General features: G+C 38.1%; 2 protein-coding genes and 3 pseudogenes across 4 annotated transcripts in view; all 5 read right to left on the reverse strand.

The window, feature by feature from the left end:
• LOC122356473 (transmembrane protein 150A-like) overlaps positions 1-2,257 on the reverse strand; it is a 31,647-nt gene extending 29,390 nt beyond the window's left edge. The window contains exons 1-3 of one of the 3 annotated variants that reach the window (XM_043255217.1): positions 2,016-2,257; positions 1,686-1,782; positions 1,386-1,586 (exon numbers count right to left, since the gene is read on the reverse strand). In XM_043255217.1, coding sequence (XP_043111152.1) covers positions 1,386-1,450 — 65 coding nt within the window. In that variant the 5' untranslated portion in view covers positions 1,451-1,586; positions 1,686-1,782; positions 2,016-2,257. Of the gene's footprint in view, positions 1-1,385; positions 1,587-1,685; positions 1,783-2,010 lie in introns of all 3 variants that reach the window. The other 2 variants (XM_043255215.1, XM_043255216.1) reach the window with 2 other exon arrangements.
• A 1,615-nt stretch (positions 2,258-3,872) lies between these two features.
• On the reverse strand, positions 3,873-8,715 carry LOC122356463 (annotated as a pseudogene).
• Positions 8,716-9,792: 1,077 nt separating this feature from the next.
• On the reverse strand, positions 9,793-14,523 carry LOC122356440 (annotated as a pseudogene).
• Positions 14,524-17,115: 2,592 nt separating this feature from the next.
• LOC122356439 (toll-like receptor 4) lies at positions 17,116-19,933 on the reverse strand. The gene is given in 5 exon segments (XM_043255151.1): positions 17,116-17,520; positions 17,523-19,026; positions 19,029-19,362; positions 19,512-19,678; positions 19,767-19,933. Coding segments are annotated over 5 exon segments (2,451 nt in total). The 5' UTR covers positions 19,836-19,933; the 3' UTR covers positions 17,116-17,143.
• Positions 19,934-23,861: 3,928 nt separating this feature from the next.
• On the reverse strand, positions 23,862-24,301 carry LOC122356756 (annotated as a pseudogene).
• Between the last annotated feature and the right edge of the window lie 2,662 nt (positions 24,302-26,963).

Genomic DNA, 26,963 nt, shown 5'->3' on the forward strand with positions numbered 1-26,963 from the left:
TGCTGCTCTAAGTTGCCCTCCTCCGTTTTACTCACGCAGGCTTTATGTAACCACCTCAGTGACTTCAAACTCAAGACTCTACAGGAGAGGAAGGGGATCTTGAACTCTCTTTAGAAACAGGGCGCCTGCAAGCATTCCACAGGAAGGAAGCAGGAACAAGCAATGAGACGCCAGCACAGCTCCGCACCTTCATGCAAATAAAAGCGCATAAAAGGTATTCCACGTCCACTTGATCAAAGACTTCCAACAACTGTGATCACAAACGAAGTCGAACACGGATTTAAAAGGGCACTTCAGTCAATCGCATGCCGGTTCACGCACAGCTCTCTTCCTGAACATCATGGGTATTCTCTACATTTCTGCACCATAATGGCTTTACTAAAAATTATGTCTTCAACATTTTTTAGGCAAGTTCAGGCGAGTCAGTCATGGGCAACTTTGCAGATTTATGTACTGCCCGCTCCTTACAGAGTAGGTTCAGGAATTTGACTATAAATTCTACTGAAAGTGGCTGCATTTTGACGGTGGCACAGTTCAGAAGCAACATCGTTTTGTGAGAGGTAGAAGGCAATCTCTTTATGCTATAAAAAAAACTATTCAGTTTCATAAAACTGTGATGCATTTGCATAAAACAAACTCGCTTCAACATATTCTACATCTACCAGGAAACTCTTGCTCTGACAACGTTCTTCCAGTAGAAGTAGTTTTTTTTTTTTGTTTCTTTTAACAAACTGGCAACATTAATAGCCTGTAAATTTTATACTGCGGTTGTAAATGTAGAAAACAAGGTTTACACAGCCATTGTTTGAAAATGCTGTATATAAAGCAATCGGCTAACTATTTAACTGACTACATATGACATGTAGATGTATGTATATACCCATACCCACATTCATATAACATACAAATACTTCTAGTTCGTGGAATGTTTTCTCCTGAAATCATTTTTTTTAAATGCTAGTACTTCAATTTGTTCGCAGAACATTTAAAAGTAGCTTTTCCATAATATTTACCAAATTATGAAATTAAATGTTACCATAATCTGTACAGAAAACACATCTTGAATGTTCGGGGGACATTCAGAAATTAAATTTTATTAACTTAATAGGAATGGTTTGGTTAGCTGGGCATTGCTTACATCGCCCTATTAAAACAATCTGTAACCTATAAAAGCTACATAATTTATTCTTCCAGACCATAAAAGTTGCAAACTGACCAACACTGTAAAATAAACACTGCTGAACTGCTGTGCATCCAGTAAAAAAAAATCTAGTTTGGAAGTTATATAACCTATCAAAGCATGCACAACACCTGCACATGTTATCCATAATAATCGATATCCAAAGCATGATCGTCTCATAAAATGTGACACAAAATGCACTTACACGACCCATATTCCAGTGATGGTGAGAGCTGGGAGGCTGACGGGTAATATCATCCACAGAGACATCTCCTGCACACAGTCCTCTCCTGCTCCCCTCAAAACATCCACTTCTTTCGCCTTCGCCAGCCTGTCTCCCTCTGCTCATCAATGTGCATTTATACTTGTTGCATGACCCCAAACCGGCTCGCTTTAAAGATCATATCTGCAGAAATCAAAACAGATCATCTTTACAATGACAAAAACACTCCTAAACCGTTACCTGCCGTTTTGCATATAAGATACTGCGATTCACAATGCATACCTGTTGGCCAAGCTGTGAATTTTGCATTACCCTACAAACATTTTAACACTTTTGTAAAGATTCTCATCTCTTATTCTGTCTACGCTCTTCTCTGGACCTGCAGAAACAACAGAAGATGCCGTTGCCTGGAATTAGTGCTGCAGGCATAGCTAGTATGCATCTGAGAGAATAAACTTGACTACAGCTGAAACCCGAGTCGCTTGTAAACGTAGAAACGCGTCGCGTGCACGAATGCATCCTTTCGGTAACAAAGCAAAATGGCTGTTTGAAGTTGAGGTTTAAACTAACTGTAGCAGCCGTGTGCGTAATGCAGTGCGGACACTACCTCACCTTCCCCCCGGTGATAGGGGACAGCAGACGCGTCTCCCACCTTTGTTAAACCCTCAGACAGAGCGCAGACTGTTCAGAAACGGACCGCATCGACCGCCAGTGACCGCCGCGGGTTTATCGTTATTCCTCGCGCGTCCGAATGACAGCGGCTCTGTAAAGTTCCCTCGCGCTCGGTGTTTTTCGGCAGATTCGTGGCGCCTCGCTCCTCTGTCTCGTGTCCCGCCGTGTGGACTGAAGGAGCACTTAAAACAGTCCAGCTGTTTTTCACAGCTCCGCCTCCCGACACGACGCAACACACACACACACACACACACACACACACACACTGCAACATCCTGACACACTGCACAAAACGTCTGTCATTTTGAAGTGTAACAATGTACAAACACCGCCAAAAACAACGTTACAGTAAACATATTGCATTCAAAGTGCTTTGGTAGTGAAGTTTAGTTATATGTAGGCCTTTAATCAGTGTTGGGAAGTAACTAGCTACATCTGAATATTTTCAGGAAAACAACTGATGACTTCCTGTGACCGCTATAAAATATTAAATAATGTTTCAGGAGTTTGGTACACTGAACAGGACAGCTGCTTATTCAATAACGGTCTTATTTTTTTGTTTATGTACATGCTTTATTTTTCAATACGAATTGTTAGATGCCAGTGTCTCCCGCCATAACTATGCAAAGATTTAAGTTTCATAGCTATCATATTATACATATTATATTATATATAGGCTAACGTTCTAATTTCTAATTTTAGTCATGATTAAAAAGTGCCATAGTCTTTGGAAAAGCCATTGTGCATTATGTTAGAAGTAATAATCTGAGAATTATCTGAGAATAATTACTTGCTGAGAATGATCTGATTAAAAGGTCACTCCACCCCAAAATATTTTTTTTTTTGTCATTAATCGCTTACATGAATCTAATAGGCCTAATATTAAATAAAATGTTTAAAAAAAGAATAGGAAAAAAAAGAAATGTTTCACTAGTGGTCACAGACTTTGACCAGTGTCTTTAATAATGATCATTTGCTTGTCATCTTGTTCTTTTCAACTAGAATCTCTGCTTATCTTCTTTTCAAACTTATTTAACGCCTGCAAAGCTTCTGTCTAGATGAACTATGTTAACCTGATGCCTTTTAGGCCTTTTTGAGCCACCTCTGTAGTAAACCGTTGAGTTAGCTTAACAGTCTTGTTGAATGAACATAATATTATTATCACTATAATACACATGTTCTTGTCTATGAAAAGCAGCTACTTGTGTTTAATAATGTGGTTGTGCATCCTGCTTTGCTCTGCTAGACAAGGTATGCTAAGCATGATCTAAACACTTACTTTAGAGCTATTACATTCTGATAGGAGGTCCCCTCTGATTAAATGTGCTACTGGTGTTGTAACGTTCAACGCTTTACTCATCTTGTCTAAAAAGCACTTTTTATCAGACAAGCATCAGAACTGGCGCTATTATCCCGCTGCAGGGTTGGTCAGATTTTTAGAATAGCTGTTACCAAACGTATTCTGTCCACAGAGTAACCTACTATGAAAACAAACATCAGAAATATATACGGTCCGCAGTTTATCTTTCTATAAGTTGCCGTACCAATCTGAAGAAAACACGATTGAACAGCAAGCCTCATCAGTGTTTACATTGCTGCGTGTTCCTTCAGCATCTTTTCTTTGTTCTTTTGACGTAACCGGCTGACGCTATGTGCAAAATGGTTAAAATAGTATTCACGGTCAGAAGAATGAGTGGTGTATGACTTGTGAATTTAGATATTGATTGTGAAAAGTCTGTCTCATTTGACATGTTTCTCAGTATTACATATTTCTCAAGTCAGACAATGGAGACTGAGTCATATCAATTACTTTAATACATTTTAAATGCGTTAATGTGTCAAATAAAACACAATACATAATACTAAACAGAACAGAAAAAAAGTCTGATAAGTCTCACTTAAAGTTTGGAATGTCTCCATCTGGTGGATGTGTTTTGAATTAGAGCAGAAGGCCATTACAAAGAATCATGCATTTTTTAAATTGATTAGAATCCTTTCAGATATGTAATGGAATACATTATTTTCATTGTGCATTATGCATTACAGCCGCACTGTACTCCCGTATCCCCAGACTCCGAGACCAGCGTAGAGAGGCTCAGTGAACTTAGTCTGAACCTTGTGCAAGAGCTTCATGGTGTCAGACACACTGTAAAATGCCACTGTTCCTGCCTCGTAGTCTACATACACCCCTATCCTGGTGGATTTGGGGACAGGTATAGTTGTGCTCTTGCTGTTATGTACAAAAGAGTACTTGGATTCAGAGCAGTACAAACTCCAAGACTTGTCATTCCCCCCAAAGCTGCCAGCTTTGTCGTTTCTCTTCCTCTGAATCCCCCTGTAAGTCACAGCGATGTCTATTTCTGTGCCGCTCCAGTCCACTTCCCAGTAGTAGCGACCGCCAGCTAGACCCTCCTTACACAGAACCTGCTGCCAGTATTCAAAGCGATCGGGATGCTCTGGGTACGGCTTCGGCTCGTTGCTCATCCGCACAACTGTGTTTCTGTCTGACAGGTGCAGGTTCGGATGGGCTGTTAAAGCATCCATCGAGAGCTGGCAGGAATCTAGTTAGAGAAGGGGTGTTGTTAAATTAATCAGCATAAACAAATGTGTTTTATCATGTATTATATTGATTATAAACTTACATTCTAAAAACTCCTCCCTTTTTGCAGGGTCCAGAGTCTGGAGAATTTTAACCTCCCTCACTGCAGATAAAAAGCATTTATATGTGAATATATTATTTCATATAGACACTACCGTTCGATAGTTCGGGGTCAGTAAGATTGATCAAAAAAGACGGTAAATTAAAATAAACTTTAAAAAAAAAAAAAATCCAGTCCTCGTAAACTTCTTATTGTTCAAATAATTCTAAAAAGCATTGAAGTATCATGTAATACTGAAAATAGTTCAGTTAAAAATTTGTAATAGAGGGTTTTAAGCACCTGCTGATGAGATTTTGTTCAGTTCTTCTTTGCTTATGTCTTCTAATTGCACTTTCAGTTCAAAGACGGCTTTCTTTGCATTGTCAAAAGTGTGATGTGGGGCTAATGTCACCTTGGACAAGTCTTCATATCCAGAAGGGGCAGAAAGAGACTGCCAGCTCTAGGAGAAAACAAGCAGGTATGATATTTAATGAACTGTTCAGTGAAAATGCATATGGCTTGTGGGCTGCAGTGCTTTTCGACAATACCTGTAAGAAATGAATATGGTCATCAGATTGGGACAGCTGCTCCAGATCATTATGTTTCTTTCTCAGTAATGTAATCTCCTCCTCCAGCCGGGCCAGGTGTCCCTCTGCACGTTCACCAGAAGTGTTTCCTGGGCTCGGATAATCTCCTTCACTTCTCCATGCCTCCTTTCTAGTGCCCTCAGAAGTTCACTTAAAAATACGCTCATTTTCATCTAGTACACTCTGAGATGAATGCTAGAATGAGAAAAAATTGCATGGATGAGACAGGGAGTTATTTACATTTTCTTTAAGTTATTTAAGACATGAAACAGTTGAGACAAACCGTTTGGGGTTCACTAAAGAAACTTTTAGTGAACGGTTCTTAAAAGAGCCATAGGCCACATCCTGTATTTGGGATTGAAAACCGTATTTTCTACAGGTGTGAGTCTCGAAATGTCTTGTTCACACAGCAGTTTGCTCTTGTGTTTAGAAGGCTGTCTGTATGAATGTGCAACAGGAGTCAAGCTCAGATTCCTTACCAGCAACCATAGCAACAGAGACCAAAAGTCTGAACAAGAGTCCTGGACCTGACTGGATCTAAAAAACTGGAACCAATTCCAATAAAGATCCTTTATTTTAAAAGGGTTGGTTCACCCAAACATGAAAATTAGCCCATGTTTTAATCATCCTCAAACCATCCTGTAGGTGTTTAATACTGGTGTTTATGACTTCTTTTTACTTCTTTAAGATTAATCCAATTCACCAAACAGCCTACTTCCATTCTAAATTTACATGTTGTGAACTGACCATTTAAGGACAATTCACAATAAGGTTCAACTAACATTAGACATTGCATTAAGTCCCGAACTAACCATTTACAGTATCTAACAATCATTCATGTTTAATTCATGTTTAATTCATGTTTATTCATAATACTTTAATTAATGGTAAAATACATTTGGATAAGCGCAGGGATTCCCAAAGGTTGTTTTCAGCAGAACTCATTTGACCAAAATGTTTCACTTGAAGAATCAGCTGAGATTATAAAGCATTTCAATAAATGAGCACATTTGCATCAGCATATTTGTTCAGAGTTCACGTAACTATTTGTTCATGTTTAATGGTCAAATGACATCCAAACAAATACAGGTGCATCTCAATAATGTTGTGGGAAAGTTCATATATTTCAGTAAATAAACTCAAATTGTAAAACCTGTGTTTTAAATAAATTCAGTTCACACAGACTCCAGTAGTTTAAGTGATTGGTCCTTTTAATTGTGATGATTTTGCCTCAAAGTTAGCAAAAACCACCAAATCTCAACAAATCATGGTGACATGCCAACTTTCAACATCAACTCAAAACACAAAGGTTTCCTGAGCATTCAGAATGGTCTCTCAGTTTGGTTCAATATGCTGCACAATCATGGGGAAGACTGCTGATCTGATAGTTGTCAAGAAGACAATCATTGACACCCTTCACAAGGAGGGTAAGCCACAAACATTCATTGCCAAAGGAGGTGGCTGTTCACAGAGTACTGTATCCAAACATGTTAATTAGTAAGTTGAGTGAAAGGAAAAAGTGTGGAAGAAAAGAAGCACAACCAAACGAGAGAACCACAGCCTTCTGAGGAGTGTCAAACAAAATCGATGCACGACTTTGAGTGAACCAGTGGTTCAAAGTCCTCTTTTCAGATGAGAGCAAGTTTTGTATTTCATTTGGAAACCAAGGTCCTAGAGTTTGGAGGAAGGGGGAGAAGCTCATAGCCCAAATTGCTTGAAGTCAGTGTTAAGTTTGCACAGTCTGTAATGATTTGGGGTGCAGTGTCATCTGCTGGTGTTGGCCCTTTGTGTTTTTGAAAACCAACTTCACTGCACTTCACTGAAATGTTCCCAGGTCCAAAAACTAAGGGACCAACGAACCAGGCTTTTACTGTTTACAATGTATGATGGGTAAATATATTAGTTCCCTTAAAAAGAATTAGCTTTGTTGTTTTGCTAATACCTCAAAATGAACCAGTGAATGTCTGGGAGAGTACGTCTTCGCCATTAAAAATCAAAGCGCACTTTTTCACTCCATAATGACGTCTTATTGCTCTTTTTTACAATAGGTGCGTTTTAAAAATGTTTTGACCATTAATCCTGGACTCCTGCCCAAATTGTAACCTAATATAATGACAGCTGCAAAAAAAAAGGATGTTGTTCCATTCTGTTGAGTGACAGCTAAGTGGAAACCTGAAAATAAACCGTAGTCAAGAACAGACTGTAAACTGACTAACTAGCACATTTTTAAGCAAAGCGATTTGCAAAGATTCATAAAATCCCTTATATTCACTTCTTCTGTAGATAAAGTTGCATCACGAATGATTCACGGGCATGTAGACGTATTTAAGTAGATCAGTGATTTTATGCATTCCCTTCAAAATTAAAGTAATATTAATACTCTGCATCTTCAGTGTCTCAGATTTTGGAAGTAAATGATGACTGCTATATTCATTATTATGTACAACAACACCTCAGTCACTAAATCAAATCTCCCCCTGCACCGGAGTCGACTCAATGTCAGACAGATGATAGTTCACTCAGGGCGGGTCTAAGGAAAGACGGTCTTGTCAATCAACTATTGTAGGAGGTGCAATTCCTCTTTATATTGGATTCTTGGCTGTTTATTGAATAATACGCCACCTGGTGAATTTTTATCATTATAGAATGGATGTGTGTACTTTTTACCAACACACAGTTATGTTCAAGCAACTTGTAAAGGGAATTTTACATTCAATGACCTCTTTGAAGTAAGCAATTCACTAACATAATTGATATAAACAGAAATTTCTTTCCAATGATTTTCGAAATTCCTCACTTTTAGGGATGCCACTGCTTGCCTGAGGTCTTGCCATTTCTTTATCCTTTCTTCAATTTTCTGCTGTGAAGTCATCAGTGTAGCCCCAAGCTGTTTCTGTTAGAAACATATATATATATATATATATATATAATTGCACATTCTCGAAACATTGTGAGAAAACACTGAATATATTAATAATCAGTGCTGCATAGCATAGCCACTATACGCTTCTTCATGGCTGTCAATGTTGAAAAACGCACCTGCTTTTCTGTCCTTTCAGCAGCGGCTGAAACAATATCATGTTTTTTGTGTTCCTCCATGATACACAAAACACATACACATGCTTAGTCAGAACGGCAGAAAACCTCTAAAAGTTTATCATGTTCTGCACAGATCTTCTCACGCAGTTGCCCAGTTGCCGCCACCAGTTTGTGCTTCATGAGAGCTGGATACTCATAATGAGCCTGGAGATGCGTCTCACAAAATGAGGTTAAGCACGTCAGACATGACTTCACTGCTTTGTTCTTCTTAACCAGGCAAAAATCACACAGTACTTCTCTAAGGCTGTTCCGGCCGCTGGAGCTGCTGTATCTTCCAGACCGCCTGGGTTTTTCCAGAGTGCTGTAACGACTTTGGTTTGCTGTACTGCTCGAGACATGTTTAAACTCTCTTGTGCATCATCCAAAAACAAGTGGTGAAACGTAGTTTCAATGAAACTAATACAAATACATTCATTATATAGGGGAATGTGAAACATGTGTTAAACCAGTTTACCAGGTTAGGGTGACACCTCCTGAATAGGTGTGACAACTGATGTCAGAACAAAGAGAAAAGCAAACATGTGAATTTTGTAACACAAACATTGTAAACATCTTTTACACACATAAGGCCATTGTGTTGGTTAGCCATAATGAGGAGTAAAAGGCTGTGGTTTCAGCTGTAAATATTTGATGTCAGGCTCAAAAAAGTTGTGTATGTTTCCTCTAGTGAAAACGTGATGAACAATGAAAACTTGAATTCTAAACCTAAACTGCTGACTGTTGCAACACTGAAAACAATACAGTTCAATTCATTTCCACATGTAACAGCTAAAAAATATTTAGTTATATAAAATATATATTTAATATATATTATATATTTTATATATCATTGTTATATAAATATTATACTTAACAAGCATGAAGATATGAATAAAATGTATATAAAATATATAGGAGCCCAAAATATCATTTTAAACAATTGTTTTCTTTACATTTATATATAAACTATCATAAAAGTTCAGAGGGAGCTGTGAAAATCCTGATGCGTAATCAAGTGAAAAAGAGCAAACTATAGTCAGTAGGTTGGAAATTCAGCTACAGAGTGATCATGCACTAAATGAGGAACTTTACTGATACTATTTATAGAATACTACCTAATAAATCCACACATCAATGTTTCCAGTAACACTTTTATGAGAACCGAGGCTGGAATTTATTTGACTGCAAAAACAACAACAGAGTATTATATAGTTCTGTTTACACTGTATTTTACTTGTTAATGTGTGCAGGAAAGTTTCACTTCTTACCTTTGTTTCAAAAGAGACGTGCATGACAAAAGGAGCCGAAAAATCTCTGTGTCCAGTATCCACAACAAATGGTGGATTACAGACAGTTTGCCTTGCCAGAAAAGACTGACTATGAAATAAAATCAAATGAGTCCACTTTAGATTATTTGTTTAAACTGAAGCATTGGTTTATTTGATTTTTAAATTACGCACATTCACAAACACATGCCTAGATTAATGATCTAAAATAGCTTTCCTGAGGCGTATCCAGAACCTCATGTTTCTCAAAGGGTCTCTGCTCCACTTTAGGTACGTGTTCTTTTCAGATGCTTATGAAGTCCAAACACTTTCTTAGTCCTCCTCTCTTCCACATCTTCCAGAATGATGATGATGATGTTGGCACTCGTTCCATCATAAAGCGAGACTGAGCTAGTTCAAACTCAAAGCGACACCAGGCACTATCAATGAAGTGTTGAGACACCACCACAATGATTTTACGACTGCCCATTATTCCTTCATCGATAATGTTGGAGGCGATGGACTTCCCTGCTTGAAAGTCCCGCATATGAAGGCAAAGCTGAATAGGTGGTATACCGTTCTCCAGATTCTCCATCAGTTCATTCATGACCCAGACTTCATCATAGCTGGAGAAAATCACAAATCGTCATAGGAACATTCTTGTTGACCAGGTGATCTGTAGCCTCTCAGTAGAATACAGCAATACTGAAGATAAAACTGGAACCTATAAACCAAGAATGATAAAAGAACTACTACTGTAATAAAACATACTGATAAAACAATTGTGGATCTTTTCTTGTGCACACAAATGTCAATGTCAAAGTCTGTTGCTCTAAAATCTGAGGTTTTACAAAAATATTTTCTGGTTGCTTCAAAATGTTCTGGTTTTGGATAATCCAGGAAATAAAATCTGTCTGGGAGCAAGAGCAATCGATGGGGTTTGAGGATAAATCAAAATCTGAAAGATTTGTAGGCAACTTGTGGAGAACATGAAGTGGGATGCTAGTAATACTGTTTTTATCGACATAAAGTGATGTTAATTGTTTCCAGGTTTGGGAGGCAAAAATCTAAAATCATCAACTTGTTTTGAGTTAAATATAAATGGCGTATTTTCTGGGTGCCAATAAATGATCTCCTGGAGATTTCTTCAATGCCACAGTGTGAGATGTCAAGAAACTCCAAACTTGTTAGATTTTGCAAGAGGTAATTTAATGCATCACCATGAAAATAGTTCCCCGCCATTTTAAGCACAATCAGATTGTTCAGGTCTTGAAAAACCACTTGTCTTGTGAAAGTAATGCTTGTGTAAGATATATCCAAATACTTTAAATTTTTCAGACCATGTAAAAATCCAAAGTAAAAACCACGACTAGTTTTATGCGGTGGAGGTCCAACACTTCAATTAAGTCTAATCCAGAAAATGGCTTACCCACCATCCCTATCTCTGAGTTTCGACTGAAATTTATGTGATGAATATTTGGTGTCCTTTGAAAATATTGGCAACAGCAGTCCTTTAAAATTAAAAAGTTTCCACTCAAATCTACAAATTGAAGAAGAGGCAAATCACTAATACCATTAAAGGTCATGGGAATATTGTTCCTCACCACTAGTTTTTCCAAGCTAGGTATATGTGAAATAAAGGGTACAGCAGATAATGAAGTGGGGCCTAAATACAGTTCTACAAGACGATGAAATGGAATATATTCCATCCTTTTAATATATGTTCTTTTCATTGTGATTTTTGTTGCGTTGATCATACAACGGAACAAGTGCATTTCAGAATCCGAAAATTCTTTCTGAACAAAATATATTTCATTGAAATTAATTGAGCAAAAGACCATCAAGATAACTTCCATCTGACACCTTAATTTTCCATTGCATTCTGTAACTTCCTATGAACAGCTTATCCACACTGAGACCAGAAAGAGCTGCTAGACACTCCTTTTGTGCATTTAATGAAACAAAGGCAGATTGTATGTGAAACTCTCTGAGATAAATGTCTTTGAAAGCTCCTGGTTCAATGAGTAATAATTGATTCCTAGAGAGATTCAAAGTCACATTTCTGCCGATCTCTCGCAACACAACTGTGTCGTCGGTTTTGATGATGGATATATTATTGGCATGTAGATCAAGTAAACTGAAGTCTTTGAAGGTGCTCATGAATAAAGGGAGAGACATGGACTGGATGTTATTTGTCCCGACTTTAAGCTCCTGCAGTTTGGTTAGGTTATTTATCTGAAGCTGTAATGAAGAGAGACCAACATCCACAAGAACTAGTCTTTGTAGATTATGTAAACAATTCAAGCATCCAGGTCCATAATTTGTAATGGGGTTTCCAGTGAGAATCAGAGTTATCAAATTCTTCACATTGTAGAAAGTATCATTTTCAATGTGCTTGATGTGGCATCTGAAATGAAAAAAGATTAAAAATTACTACAATTAAACAACAACTGTTTCAACTGTAACATGATTGTTAATTTACCTTGTGAGATCCAAGACTTGCAAATTCACCCATACAGGAAATGCACACTTATGTAGAGAGCTCAAGAAATTGAAACTGAAATCCAGAGACATCACAGTGACGGGAAGACTGCTGGGAATATAAGTCAAATTTCTTCCAGAACATGTGTACTCCATATTCTTGATTATCTAGAAATGAAAGAATGACACAGGAAAGGCTCATTTTTAGTTTACAAACTTCTATATTCTGAACTTAAATTAAGTATTTTTGTGTTTTGTATTTTTAATAACCTTCATGTTCTCTCTGAGAGACAAGAAGAGATTTCTATTAGATAGTTAGAATATAAAAAAATCTCAGCAGAACATCAGTCAAATGAATAAAGTCTTTGTTTAAGTCTAATGTTTAAAATACTTTAGCCTTACATAAAAAAAAAAAAAAAAATAATAATAATAATAACACTGATACAAAGTGTTACTATACTAATCATTAGGCATGCATAAACAAACAGCATTCTTTGAGAACACAGCTTTAAACCATATAAACCATATATATGAGCAATATTAACTATATAATGTGTTGTTCTTACCGTGGTACATTCCTGTACTTCTCCAGGACTCACCAAAAATAAGACTGAGCCTAGGAAAATCATCCGTTCCCCATATGCCATGATAATTGTTAGAAATTGTCTTGCATGAGATCAATGAAAAAGTTGATGTGATAAAGAAAAAAACTGTTATACAGAAGATTATAGATACTACAGTAAACCAGGACCTTTTTTCTCAATAGCTCATGAGCATTACTTAAATTCACACATCAGTGAGTGTGAAGCTATAATCTGTTTCAATTTAAATTGCATTTGACACAAATCTGTTGTCTTAATATTGAATGTGCAAACATTGGTCACTTCTCCTTTTTGTTTTAAAAGGGAAGTTATGTATTTCCAACGTGCATTCCCTTGATGCATAGAAAGACATTCGTTTGCAGTTTTCAAAATGAGCTTTGCTTTGGGAAAATGGTTTAACAACATAAAATGCTACAAATGTATCTAATATTACTGATTTGAGGCAACAACAGCTTTACACATATAACACATATCCAGAATGTCATGTTACTCAAAGGGTCTCTGCTTCACATCTAATCTCAAGGGAATCAAGTCAAGATCCTATAGAAAGGCTGATTTGTGAATTTAGGCTCAAATGTAAATATCTCAAATGAGGGGTGCCAGAAAAAAAATTAGCAGCTTGATGTTAATGTAATTTGGTATGAACTCAGTTCCACATACTGAAGGCATGGATTTTGGGTTGTAATGTTGTCTGTAAATCCATTCATCCATTTTCTGTCGCTTATCTGGTGCTGGGTCACAGAGACAGCAGTCTAAGTAGGGACACCCAGACTTCCCTCTCCCCAGACACTTCCTCCAGCTCTTCCGGGAGAACACTGATGCGCTCCCAGGCCAGCTGAGAGACATAGTCCCTCCAGCATGTCCTAGGTCTTCCCCGGGGCCTCCTCCCGGTGGGACATGCCCAGAATATCTTCAATGGGAGGCATCTGGGAGGCTTTCAGAACAGATGCCCGAACCACCTCAGCTGGCCTCTCGTTGTGTAGGAGCAACAGGTCTACTCCGAGCTCCTCCTGAGTAACCGAGCTCTTTACCCTATCTCTAAGAAAGCGCCCAGCCACTCTATGGAGGAAACTCATTTCAGCCACTTGTATCTGGGATCTCATCCTTTCGGTCATGACCCAGAGATTGACCGGTAAATTAAGAGCTTCACCTTGCAGCTCAGCTCCTTCTTCACCATGACAGCCTGGTACATCAACCGCATTACTGCAGCAGCTGCACCGATCCGTCTGTTGATCTCTCGTTCCATCCTTCTCCAAATCTTGAACAAACCCAAAGATACTGAAACTCCTCCAGTTGAGGCAGGAACTCCTCACCAACCTGAAGGGGGCAAGCCACCCTTGTCTGACTGAGAACCATGGCCTTAGACTTAGAGGTGCTGATTCTCATCACAGCCGCTTCACACTCGGCTGCAAACCGCCCTGGTGCATGCCATATGTCCTGGCCAGATGCAGCCAAAGGACAACATCATCCGCAAAAAGCAGAGAAGATATCCCGTGGTCACCAATCCACCCCTCCACCCCTGGCTGCGCCTAGATATCCTGTCCATAAAAATAATGAACAGGACAAAGGTGACAAAAGGGCAGCCCTGCCAGAGTCCAATATGCACTGGGAACAAGTCTGACTCACTACCGGCAATGCAAACCAAGTTCCTGCTCCGATCATTCAGTGACCACACAGCCCTTAGCAAAGGGCCTCTTACCCTGTACTCTACAACATAGCTCCTAGGGTCATTCAGGCATTCAAACCCTCCCACCACGTTAAGGTGGCGATCCCAAGAGGGGAACTCCAGTAAATACTAGTTTTCTAAAGTATGGAAATGCGCAAGCATAACATACAGTTACCGAAATGTGACAGAGAGAATCGTCACTACCTGTGTCATTGAACTTGCACGAGACACAGACTCACTAGATTTAATTCAGCCCAACCAGTAAAGGCAAACGCTTTTGAACTGTTTTGAACAAACTAAAAAAATCTTCTTTTAGCAACCCAAAAATTTTTTGTGGTCTGTGGACATTCTTTTAGGACTGGCTAATCCTAGAGCAGTCAGATGTGGTGGCAGCTCAGCATCGAGATGTTGTGCTTGCTCACATGAGAGAGCTAGGGTTACGACTGAATGCCAAGAAAAGTCTGCTTTCTCCAGCACAGAGAATCACTTATCTTGGAGTGGTATGGAATTTGACCAAAATGCATGCGACATGACCTCTGCATGGATCGTGTTGATCCTCACTGCAGTTGCAAAAAAGTGAGAGAAGGCCAGTCACTCACTGTCAAGCAGTTTCAGAGACTGCTGGGTCTAATGGCAGCTGCATCCAATGTCATACTCTTGGCCTGCTGTACAAGAGATCCCTACAGTGGTGGCTCAGGACCAAGGACCAACCCCCATCCCATGATCAAAGTGTCCCTCACTGGTAAGAGACTGGTCATGAGTACCCCTTGGCCCCTTTGTCTGTGGAGTAGTCACTCTCACATGGCACATCAATTGTCTGGAGATGCTATCCATGTTTTGAGCACTAAAACACTTCCTCCCAGACCCAGATCACCATGTGCTGCTGCGCACTGACAACACATCTTTGATTTTTTTACATCAACCACCAAGGAGGTCTGCGTTCATGTCCCTTTTACAAGCTAGCACACCAGATCCTTGTGTGGTCCTCCTCTCGCTGAGAGCCATCTATATTCCCTGGCATCTCAGTGTGGAAGCAGACATCCGTCGAGGCAGGGCTGATGCCAGGGAATGGATGCTTCACCATGAGATGGTGGAGCAGATCTAAAGAGTGTTCGGTCGGGCTGAGGTGGAGTTTTTTGCAACTTGAGAGAACGTACAGTGTCCCCTTTTGTTCTCTCTAGTTCATCCAGCTTCCCTGGGGGCTAGATGCTGTGGTTCATACGTGGCTGAGGCTGTGTCTGTACACCTTTGCCCCAATCGCTCTGCTTCAGAGAGTTCTGGAGAGAGTTTCCTTTGCGGTGTGCTGAGTACATTCTTGCATCCCCATGTGGGACCTGGCTGTGATGCTAGAGGCTGGTGAGAGCCTTTCTGTACACCAGAGCGGGGAACGTTCTGAAGGTCCCTACAGTAACACCACAGCCTGTAGTACGCAAAGTCTTTAGTCCTCCTCCTTCAGGGAGCCCAGCCAGCAGAAGCTTTAACTGTATGTGTCCAGTGTGAGCACTGGACACGTGCATCCACAAAAGATGCCCTGTGGAGAAAGACTAAGAGGGGTATTCCTGCTACAAAACAGATCCTCAGCAGATGGATAGTGGATGCCATGAAAGTCACCTATGAGTCCTCTGGTCTTCCTGCTCCGTTAGGGGTCAAGGCTCACTCAACAAGGAGTATGATGGCCTCCAAGGCCTTCTTATCTGGTGTCTCCATTCAAGACATTTGCAATTCTGTGAGGTGGTTCACTTTGTGGGATGGTCCACCATTGCCTATTTCTAAGGGTTGGACCTTCAAACCACTCCGGGCTCCTCTGAGTATTCATAAATAAAGATAATACTTGAAAAAGAAATATCCAGATATTTAAAATACTTAAATTAGAGAAAAGTGAATGGTATCCCATACCTACAACCCGTATATGATGGAAATCTACAATCTGAAGTGAATCAAGGTTGGCAAAGGGATGGTGCCTTCGTTGTACCCCCCCATGGAGATGCAAAGAAAAATATCTATAGGTAAGCAACATCAAACATCATTGCGACAATAGTTGAATAAAAAGTAGTACTTACATTCTATACATATTATTGATTGTTTTTGCTAAAATAGTTCCAAGCAAAGCCACAGCTGAACATCTGTGCATCTCTAAGCAAGACACAGCAGTGTTTTGCTACTGAACAAATCAGCATTTTTGAATGAATCAAGTAAGTCAATGATTCTCTCAAACATTTATATAGACAGTCAATTGCTTTTTTCACTAAATGGATTAACCATTTGAAAGAATAGGTTGAATCAGTGGCTCACTCATTAAGACAGCCGCCACCCACTGGTGGTTTGGTTTATGTTTGAAAGTACTGATTTACTTGTCTGAAGGACAAGCACGTGTCAAGGCTTAATGTCAAGCCCTGTAAATCTGTTTATAGTCCATTGTCCTGTCACTGTATTATATGTGTGCAAGCTCTCAAACTCTCACTTCTTTGTTTCAAAGGGGAAGTTATTGATTTAGAACATGCATACCCATGGTACATAGAAAGCCTTTTGTTTGCCATTTCAAAAGGAACATTGCATTGCAAAAATGGTTTAACAACATAAAATGCAATAATATATTAGCTTTGTGATGGAAAATGAAGCAAATGTTTATTTATTTAAATTTACTTTCAAATTTATTTACATTTAAGCAATATATATATATATATATATATATATATATATATATATATATATATATATATATAAGTTATATAGTTATATATAGTTTAATATTATTGGTTTGTGGCAATGATAGCTTTCCTGAGGCGTATCCAGAACCTCATGTTTCTCAAAGGGTCTCTGCTCCACTTTAGGTACGTGTTCTTTTTCAGATGCTTATGAAGTCCAAACACTTTCTTAGTCCTCCTCTCTTCCACATCTTCCAGAATGATGATGATGATGTTGGCACTGCGTTCCATCATAAAGCGAGACTGAGCTAGTTCAAACTCAAAGCGACACCAGGCACTATCAATGAAGTGTTGAGACACCACCACAATGATTTTACGACTGCCCATTATTCCTTCATCGATAATGTTGGAGGCGATGGACTTCCCTGCTTGAAAGTCCCGCATATGAAGGCAAAGCTGAATAGGTGGTATACCGTTCTCAGATTCTCCATCAGTTCATTCATGACCCAGACTTCATCATAGCTGGAGAAAATCACAAATGCGTCATAGGAACATTCTTGTTGACCAGGTGATCTGTAGCCTCTCAGTAGAATACAGCAATAGTGAAGATAAAACTGGAACCTATAAACCAAGAATGATAAAAGGACTACTACTGTAATAAAACATACTGATAAAACTATTGCAAGTCTCTTCTTATGCACACAGCTGTCAATGTCAAAGTCTGTTGCTCTAAAATCTGAGGTTGGTGGAAAGGTTTTACAGAAAATATATTCAGGTTTCTTCAAAACTTTCTGGTTTTGGATAATCCAGGAAATAAAATCTGTCTGGGAGCAAGAGCAATCGATGGGGTTTGAGGATAAATCAAAATCTGAAAGATTTGTAGGCAATTTGTGGAGAACATGAAGTGGGATGCTAGTAATGCTGTTTTTATCGACATAAAGTGATGTTAATTGTTTCAGGTTTGGGAGGGCTAGAAAATCTACAGTCATTAAATTGTTTCCTCTCAAATTTAAAAGTCTAAGCCTTTGAAGATTTTTGAATGAGTCTGGATGTAACTCTACCATTCGACAAAAAGACATGTCAAGATGCTCTAGAAAAGTCAGATTATTAAACAAATATCTTGCTACATCTCCCTGAAAATTACTGCCGGCGATCTTAAGAACATTAAGATTTCTTAGCCCATAAAAGCAATATATGTTAATAAAGGTAATACTTGAAAAAGAAATGTCCAGATATCTCAAGTACTTTAAATTAGAAAAAAGTGAAAGGTATCCCATACCTACAACCCTTGTATGATGGAAATCTAGTATCTCAAGGGAATCAAGTCCATCAAATGGTCCTATAGAAAGACCAATTTGTGGATTTAGACTCAAATTTAAATACCTCAATTGAGGAGTGCCAGAAAAAAATGAGCAGCATGACGTTAATGTAATTTGGTTTGAACTCAGATCTACGTACTGAAGCCTAGGCATGTCTACGAAGTCTGGAATTTGGGTTGCAACGTTGTTTGTAAATACAAGTTTTTCTAAAGTATGAAGATGTGCGAGTTGTTTGCCTGGCACAGTATCTAATTGATTGGAAATCAAATAAAGCTCCTTGATTTCATGAAATGGCACATTTGTTATTTCACGAATTATACCAGCCTTCACAGCTACAACTGTGGCATTAATCATGCAGCGAAATATACTAACTGGCACATCATGCCTTTCTTTCATGTAATAATATATCTCATTAAAATTAATAAAGCAAAGATCATCTAAATAGTTTGCATCTGATGACAAAATCTTGTAATCACACCTGTATTTTCCAAACATTAGCCGTTTGACATTAAGCCCATATAGAGCTTTTAGTCCAGCTTTCTGAGCATCAGGCGAAACAAAGGCAGATCGGATGTCCAGTTCTCTGAGATAAATGTCTTTGAAAGCTCCTAATTCAATGTATAATAACGGATTCCTAGAGAGAATCAAAGTCATGTTTCTGCCGATCTCTACTTAACACAACTGTGTCGTCCGGTTTTGATGATGGATATATTATTGGCATGTAGATCAAGTAGACTGAAGTCTTTGAAGGTGCTCATGAATGAAGGGAGAGACATGGACTGGATGTTATTTGTCCCGACTTTAAGCTCCTGCAGTTTGGTTAGGTTATTTATCTGAAGCTGTAATGACGAGAGACCAACATCCACAAGAACTAGTCTTTGTAGATTATGTAAACAATTCAAGCATCCAGGTCCGTAATTTGTAATGGGGTTTCCAGTGAGAATCAGAGTTATCAAATTCTTCACATTGTAGAAAGTATCATTTTCAATGTGCTTGATGTGGCACCTAAAAGCAAATAAACAAATCAACATTCTTTATAGAACAACACACACACATAAATATATATATATATATATATATATATATATATATATATATATATATATATATATATATATATATATATATATTTGGATGGTAACAATATTACTTACCTTGAAAGATCAAGAACTTGGAGGAAAGACAAAACTGGGAAAACACTCCTATGTAAGCATTTCAAAACATTAAAACTGAAATCCAGAGTTTGAATGGAAGAAGGAATATTGGATGGTATGTAACTAAGGTTTCTTCCCATGCATGAGTAGTGCAGATTCTCAGTAATCTTAATAAATAAACAAATAAAATTAGCTAATTTCACAACAGTAAAAAGAAGAAGTAATGAAAAACAGATTTAAATGAGAAAAACTTACTTTTGTGCATGATTCTCCAGCATTTATGGAAAAATATATTAGGAAAGCATTTACAGTAAAGACATTCATCTTGAGTAATCTCAACCGGTCATAAAAATGTGAGCCAGCCTTCGTAGAGGTAATAAATTATGAGGAACAATTGACATTTTCAACAATGGGGAACTATGGGTGAAAGGATGTCAAAGGGAAGTAGACTTGTGCTTCATTTCATAAATCTTTGAATGAAGAAGTACCTTTCTGAATAGATGAATTGTAATATTAAAATCCAATTTCCTATACAATTAAATAACATGAATTAAAATTTTCCATTTTAAATTTCAAATTGGGCAATAAAATGTGCACATTTATTTACCAAGGCAAAATTCTATCCAAAGCACCCTAGTTCTTTTGAACCTGGAAGGTCAGCGAGTACACCATTGCAGAAGTCTAGAGCTGTGCAGCCATAACAGGTCTGACTTTTTTTTTCTTATGCTATGGAGCATAAATCTGCATCAGCAAGTAGAGCTGGTTGAGGTAGCCTTGGATGCTATAACTTACCAGCTGCTTACTTGTAGTCCAATGGTAAACAAAATGTTCCCCCAAGCATTAATATTATGGAATATCATCTGGTATAGAAATGGATGGCCAGAGAACTGCACTGTAGTGCTCAAAGTGGAATAGATATGCATCGCTTTGTTAAATACATGGCACTCTCAGTGCAACGTAGCACCTAGTAGCACCTAATTTGCATTTTCATTCAGACCAACACAAAGACTATAAAGTGGCGGGCAATATGCTAATGTTCCATGTTGACGTTTTTAATGATTACGAGTCAACTCTTTCTTTTGAGAAGGTGCACTTTCAGATTTAAAACTTTGCAGGACGTTTTCATAAACTTAGTGCTGTGATGCACATTGGATGAAAGGCAGTTTAAAAAATCCATAATAGGGGCACTTTAAAGTAAGTTTGCAAAATGTCAGCAGGAAGCTTCACGGCTCTAATCCTCTAATGCAGTTATAAATGCAGCATTGTGACTTAACAGCTTCTATCTCTGCTGCACAAAATGAGAACAGTCATTTTCTGTTTTGCAGGCTGTTTTCAGACCTGTATATCATTTGCTTTGTTCCAAAACAGGAACAGGGACATCAAACTCTAGTTTGATTCAACCTAACTAAATGAGGCAGGAGTGAAAGCGCCCTCTGACGTCCATCTTTTTAGTGTGTATTATATTACAACGTAAGGCCGATGCCAGCGATGCCAAGCTTTTACAAAGGTTTACCTTCAGGAACAGGCACAGTCGATCTTAAGGTAGTTCTTGCCATCTGTAGGGTTTTAGTAACTGGAACATAGATGGAATTGTGCAGTTCTGAAGCCAAAATAGTTCAAGTCTAGCAATATTGTTCTGTGAAAGTAAGCAGAAAGTTAAGTCTATAGTTATTAATCAGTGCAGGACTAAATGCTGTTTTTCAATGTGCGCTAGCTACTGAATGTGCACCAGTTCTACACCAATGCTTTTTCGTGGGATTCTATAACATAAACACTAAGATTTTTTACAAACAGATAAACCTTAAATATTGTGGTAGTTTAAAAATAGACTTTGTTTGTAACAAACTGTGTTGTTTTATTGTCCAACAGTTTGAGTCTTCTGCCTCTTTACATATATACAATATATACTATTCTAAGACCCAATTTGATAGCATGGCTCCAAGATCCTCCATGAAAAATTGCTTATATTCCAAGCAGAGCCAGCCCAAGGCATAAGTGTTTAATAAAACCATTGATAGCCAACTATGGTTGTTCTCATTATTTCTATTGAACTCTATTGGTAGCTACAGAACTTGCGATCATAGTTGCTTTTCGGAAACGCACCCCTGATCAGATCAGACCTCAGTTAATTAGCATATCTTGCCTAAGGTATCTTTTTGTTTTATCAAAGTTCAAGTTTGAACATCAAAACATCAGGAAATATTTCAATATAAAAAATCATTTTACTAGATTAAAGATTTTGTCCTGCATAAAAAAGTAACTTTCCTGGGTATATCATTTGCAATAAAAATGATGCCACAGCCGTTCGTGGCTGACCGGGCCAGGATGCAGGGCTGTTTATCCCCTCAAGGGCCGTTTGGGCCAAGCCAGAAGAAGGGAGTGTGTGTGTGGCGCCGGACTCTGGCCCTTACCTGGACTCGTCCCGCCCTGAACACTGCCCAACCTTCACTACCCCTGCAACACCACGAGGACACCAGAAGAGTCTGATGGCAACATGCAGATGACCTTGGTAAAAAATATATAGCAATACATTAAAATACTACATTAATGTAAAAAACACATTAAAGTAGTAAATACTACTAAACCTACGCTAAAAAACACACGGGAAAATATGAGTGCAGTAAACTGACTTTGAGCAGTTAAAGCATTACAAACAAGTCGTGTTGCATTCAAAGTGGAGTGAAGCCATATAATGTCTTTGCATAATGAAGAACAGAGGAAAACACAAGATTTTAATCACTTAAAATGATCCCGCTCCATTAACACACACACATCTCATTAAAAAAGATACTATCGTCCTGTAGAATAACACAATCGATCACGAGACACACAATAGCACAGAGAGCCACAGCATTTCTGGCAGCCAAGGCAGGCGATGGCAAAAGCAGGGTTACTATTCCTCAAATCAACTTTGCCTCGGCAGGCATAGAATATTAATTGTTTTGAATAAATAATGATGGTAGCTGTATCTGTCTGTCGTTATCTTTGTATTATTGACAAATGGTAGGTTTAGGGGCAGGGGTTGGGTTACATGCTCATAAACGTATAAATATTGTAATAGAAATAAAACTTGTGACTGTTTACAATAAAAACTTCCTGGAGAAGTGATGTTTTATAAACACATTTCAGGAAGAGCATGCACAGATTATTTACACGGCTGGTATATCATTGTTATCCAACAAGAGAAACCTCCTATAAATGATCCAGAATGTGCTACCTTAATATCTCTCTATTCGCGCATCTCTCCACCACCCCGACTCCGCACTGTTAGCAAATTGTGTTCTTAATAATATGGGGGGAGTGCTTTGGGATGGGGCCGGACAGGGCCTAGACAGGGAGGGGGGACCCTGGGCTTGGGAGTCCTGTCGAGCTCCGAGCCCTCTCCCTGGACAGCACACCTAATATGATTAATCTTCATTCAGTTTAATTATATGTAAGTGTGAACTCATGAAATGGCCATACAAGACGTTCCCCCCCTTCATAAGGTCATGAAGAGCCATACTTAAAAAAAAAAACAAAATCCCAAAAGGTGTGTATTTGGCACAGAAATACCTTCATCCTATGTCCAATACGTTTTTTGTTTTTTTGGCATGCTTAGAATTAGATTTCAGCTTATGATGTAAATAAGAAGGAATGAAGAAGCATTAGATCCCTTCTTAAGAAAAAGACTAAATCCTATTGACCTTTTACTCTCACATATCATATAAGTGCATGAAACACTTTATATTGTTTTAGGGCATTGTTCGAAATATATTTAAGTGACACCTTGTCATCACATCAGGGATATGAGACATATCATAGCAGTACTGTATAAGACATTGGCTTCCGAGCAATTATTGTTATAATCAGGAATGGATGTTCTGAAGTGCATTTACAAGAAAAGTAGAAAAGCCCATTATTCACAATAACTACAACAATGTCATCTTTGCCAAAACTTGTTTAAAATTTAACAGAAAAAAAAGCAATTACATCTTTCTTTGAATACAAGGCACCCGTTTATTTAATCAAAATACAATGTAGAACTCAAAATATGATTATTTCACCACTAGAGAGGATGTGCACTGCAGTGCATTAGCAGGTGACCTGTTAACATCAAGTTATATTTACCTTAAATTGAAACTGAATTAGAGAGGTATGGCTGGCGGTTTTACCATAGCTTCTCATGTTTTTAGTGTATGTGTTTTTGTGTTTATTTAATAGAGTCAGGGTACAGACTGTGTGGACATTGTTTATTTCAACCTATGAGTCAAAGACAACTTAGTACCCTGTCCTGATTTAGACACAATGATCAGGTTAAAGCTGTTGTGAAACCGTGCTGACAAACTGCATTAAGGTATAGACAAGAATCAACTATCCATTTTCCAAAAAATTATTATTGGTTTGTGGCTTTCCTGGGCGTATCCAGAACCTCATGTTTCTCAAAGGGTCTCTGCTCCACTTTAGAAGTGCGTGTTCTTTTTCAGATGCTTATAAAGTCCAAACACTTTCTTAGTCCTCCTCTCTTCCACATCTTCCAGAATGATGATGATGATGTTGGCACTCACGTTCCATCATAAAGCGAGACTGAGCTAGTTCAAACTCAAAGCGACACCAGGCACTATCAATGAAGTGTTGAGACACCACCACAATGATTTTACGACTGCCCATTATTCCTTCTTCATCGATAATGTTGGAGGCGTGGACTTCCCCTGCTGAAAGTCCCACATATGAAGGCAAAGCTGAATAGGTGGTATACCGTTCTCCAGATTCTCCATCAGTTCATTCATGACCCAGACTGTTTGAAAGTCACTGCTTTATGTGGCATCTGAAAAAAAATACATTAAATTTAATGTAATTTATAGAAGCGCAGCACAATATACATTGTATTTAGAGGGTAACAATATTGCTTACCTTGAGAGATCAAGGGCTCGCAGTAAAAACTTAAGTTGAGTGTTTCAAAACATTAAAACTGAAACCCAGAGATTCAGAAGCAATACTTAAATGGTATTTAGCTAAGGTTTCTTCCCATGCTCGAGTAGTGCAGATTCTCAGTAATCTTCAGTTAAAAATCCTTAAATTTCACATTAATTTAAAAAAATACATAAACCGTAATTAAGAAATTTAAATTGAAAGCGTACTTCTGCGCAAGATTGTCCAGCCGGAGTAGAAAAATATATAGTGAAAGGACTAATAGTGAAGACTTTTTAAAAGACATTTATCTAGACTCCACTTAACAAGATTTTCTCAAGCGGTCAACCTGCAGCCTCGTTTCAGGTCACCACACAGGAGGAACTAATGCCATGACTTTTAAACAATAAGGACATTTGTCTGAAAATACAGAGAAGTAACAAGCCAATTTCCAAAATATTCCAAATGAATAATAATAAAAAAGAAAAAGTTTCAAAAAGAAAATAATTACCTCATTATCTACCAAATTTTTTACGTTTACACCAAATCTAATAACCATTATGACTCAATTACCTACAACATAGTAAACACGTAACTGACTGATCAGAATCTTGACTGAATAATAATCCTCTCTACTTAATAATACCTAATAATCTACCTAATAATCCTTTCAACCGCTGAAAACCAAAGGTGTTTAAACCTAAGAGGCGCACAGAAGAACATGGAGCATGAGCTACCAGCAGATGGCCCTGCACACACACATCTACCACAAGGTCATTTCACTCACAAACTTGATTTTCTTCTTGTTCAGCTTTTCCACTATAACCTCAATTTCTCTTTTAGCATAATCTGACCTTCAGATTTTAATAATCATACAGATTAAGATCACCAATAACGGATTCCTTAACATGATTAGTATTAGAAAACAAAAGTAGTAAAAGGTGTAACACTACACACAGCAAAACACAAAAGCAGAAAGGTACCATAAAAACACTGTTTGAACTTGTTGATAGTCAACAACCTTTATTTATCCATATATGTGAGCCACTCAAAGTCGGGGGAATAGACAAATAGGACAAGAATTGACCACTATAGAGGGCAATCAACATATGGATCAATGGCATTGTAACTTCCTTCAACCTCCATTCTACAAAGAGGCTTGTTGACAGACAAGTAAATTAAAAGACAGAAGTAACAGTGTAAACATTCATGTACAGAGAAGCAAAAAAAATAAAATAAATCAAATTAAAACATTGATTAGTATGCGAAAAAACAAAAAAGGGAGCAGGAGCCAAAACCTTATTTTTTCTATTACAGCTCGGCATACATTTCTACATGGCATGCAATAAGGCACCTAACTAACACAATGAATAAACCTATGCTACGTGATGAAGCACAACTGTTATCCAATGGAAAAGAAAGAGAATAGTTCTGATACAATGTCTACTCCCCATAAAACAGTATTCCTTTCATTTCCCTTTCAATTACTCAAACCTTATTAAAAAAATACATCCGTTTGTAAAAGATTTTCTCCATACACAGAACTGTAAATAAAAAGCACAAACCATGGAATTTAAAGGTGGGAAAAAAAAAAAAACAACCAAACAAATTTCAAAAAAGCAAGCTATATTTGTATTTGCATTAAAGTATACACAATCTATTATTATTATTATTAAATGTTGATACTCTGCAAAACGTATCCAGAATACAACTAAATGCTATACATTGCTGTCTGACTTGAGCAGTGACTGGGAAAATTTTCAATGCACAGTCAGTCATTGGTAACACAGGTGGCTAGCAGGGAGAAGCACTGAAGTCATTCAGGGGAATGCTTAGGCTGTACCAAGTCTGCATAATATAACAAAATTAGCTGTACAATTAAGTTGTGTTGAAAACTAGCAACAAGAAAAAGTGAACCAAATTTCCCAACAGAACGTGATCGCGCATCTCATTTTGTTGGGTTGACCTTTTATGATCAAGATCTCCTTTTCTCAACTTGACTTGATGACAAGGCGTTTCTTGCCCCTCGCTCTTTGTGCGGCTGTTTTCAGAAAATTTCCAGGTGTTAGTCAAGTTAACATGCTGCTTTAGGTTGCAGACTCCGTGTGTAATTATCATAAAGGGTTTATAATTCATATAGCCTTTATATAGGACAGCTTGTTCAAAACTAGTGTCATCCCAAAAGCACCATCCCACTTCACCTACAAGAGATGGATATAAGACTAACTGTATCGTACATCAAAAATGCTCAATTTTTCAGAAAAGAACAGCACACTACTCACCTATACATCTATATAAAGGAAAACATATTTACACGTGATACCAGTTTCTCAACCCATGAATGATACAGAGATGGGTAAAAGATACAAACTAGGGGAGTGAATAGTTGTGTCTAGACTCATTTGCTTAGTTATCTTCCATTCAAAACCACCCCTAATACTCAGTTCAAGATTGTGCCAGATTTCCCACTCTAAAAGCACAAGTCAGTGATGATGGAAGATTTAATCCACACTATGTTGCAGAATGACATGTATGCATCTAGTCATGTGAACATTACACAGGAGA

This window comes from Puntigrus tetrazona, chromosome 13, assembly GCF_018831695.1.
Source record: "Puntigrus tetrazona isolate hp1 chromosome 13, ASM1883169v1, whole genome shotgun sequence".
NCBI lineage: Eukaryota > Metazoa > Chordata > Actinopteri > Cypriniformes > Cyprinidae > Puntigrus > Puntigrus tetrazona.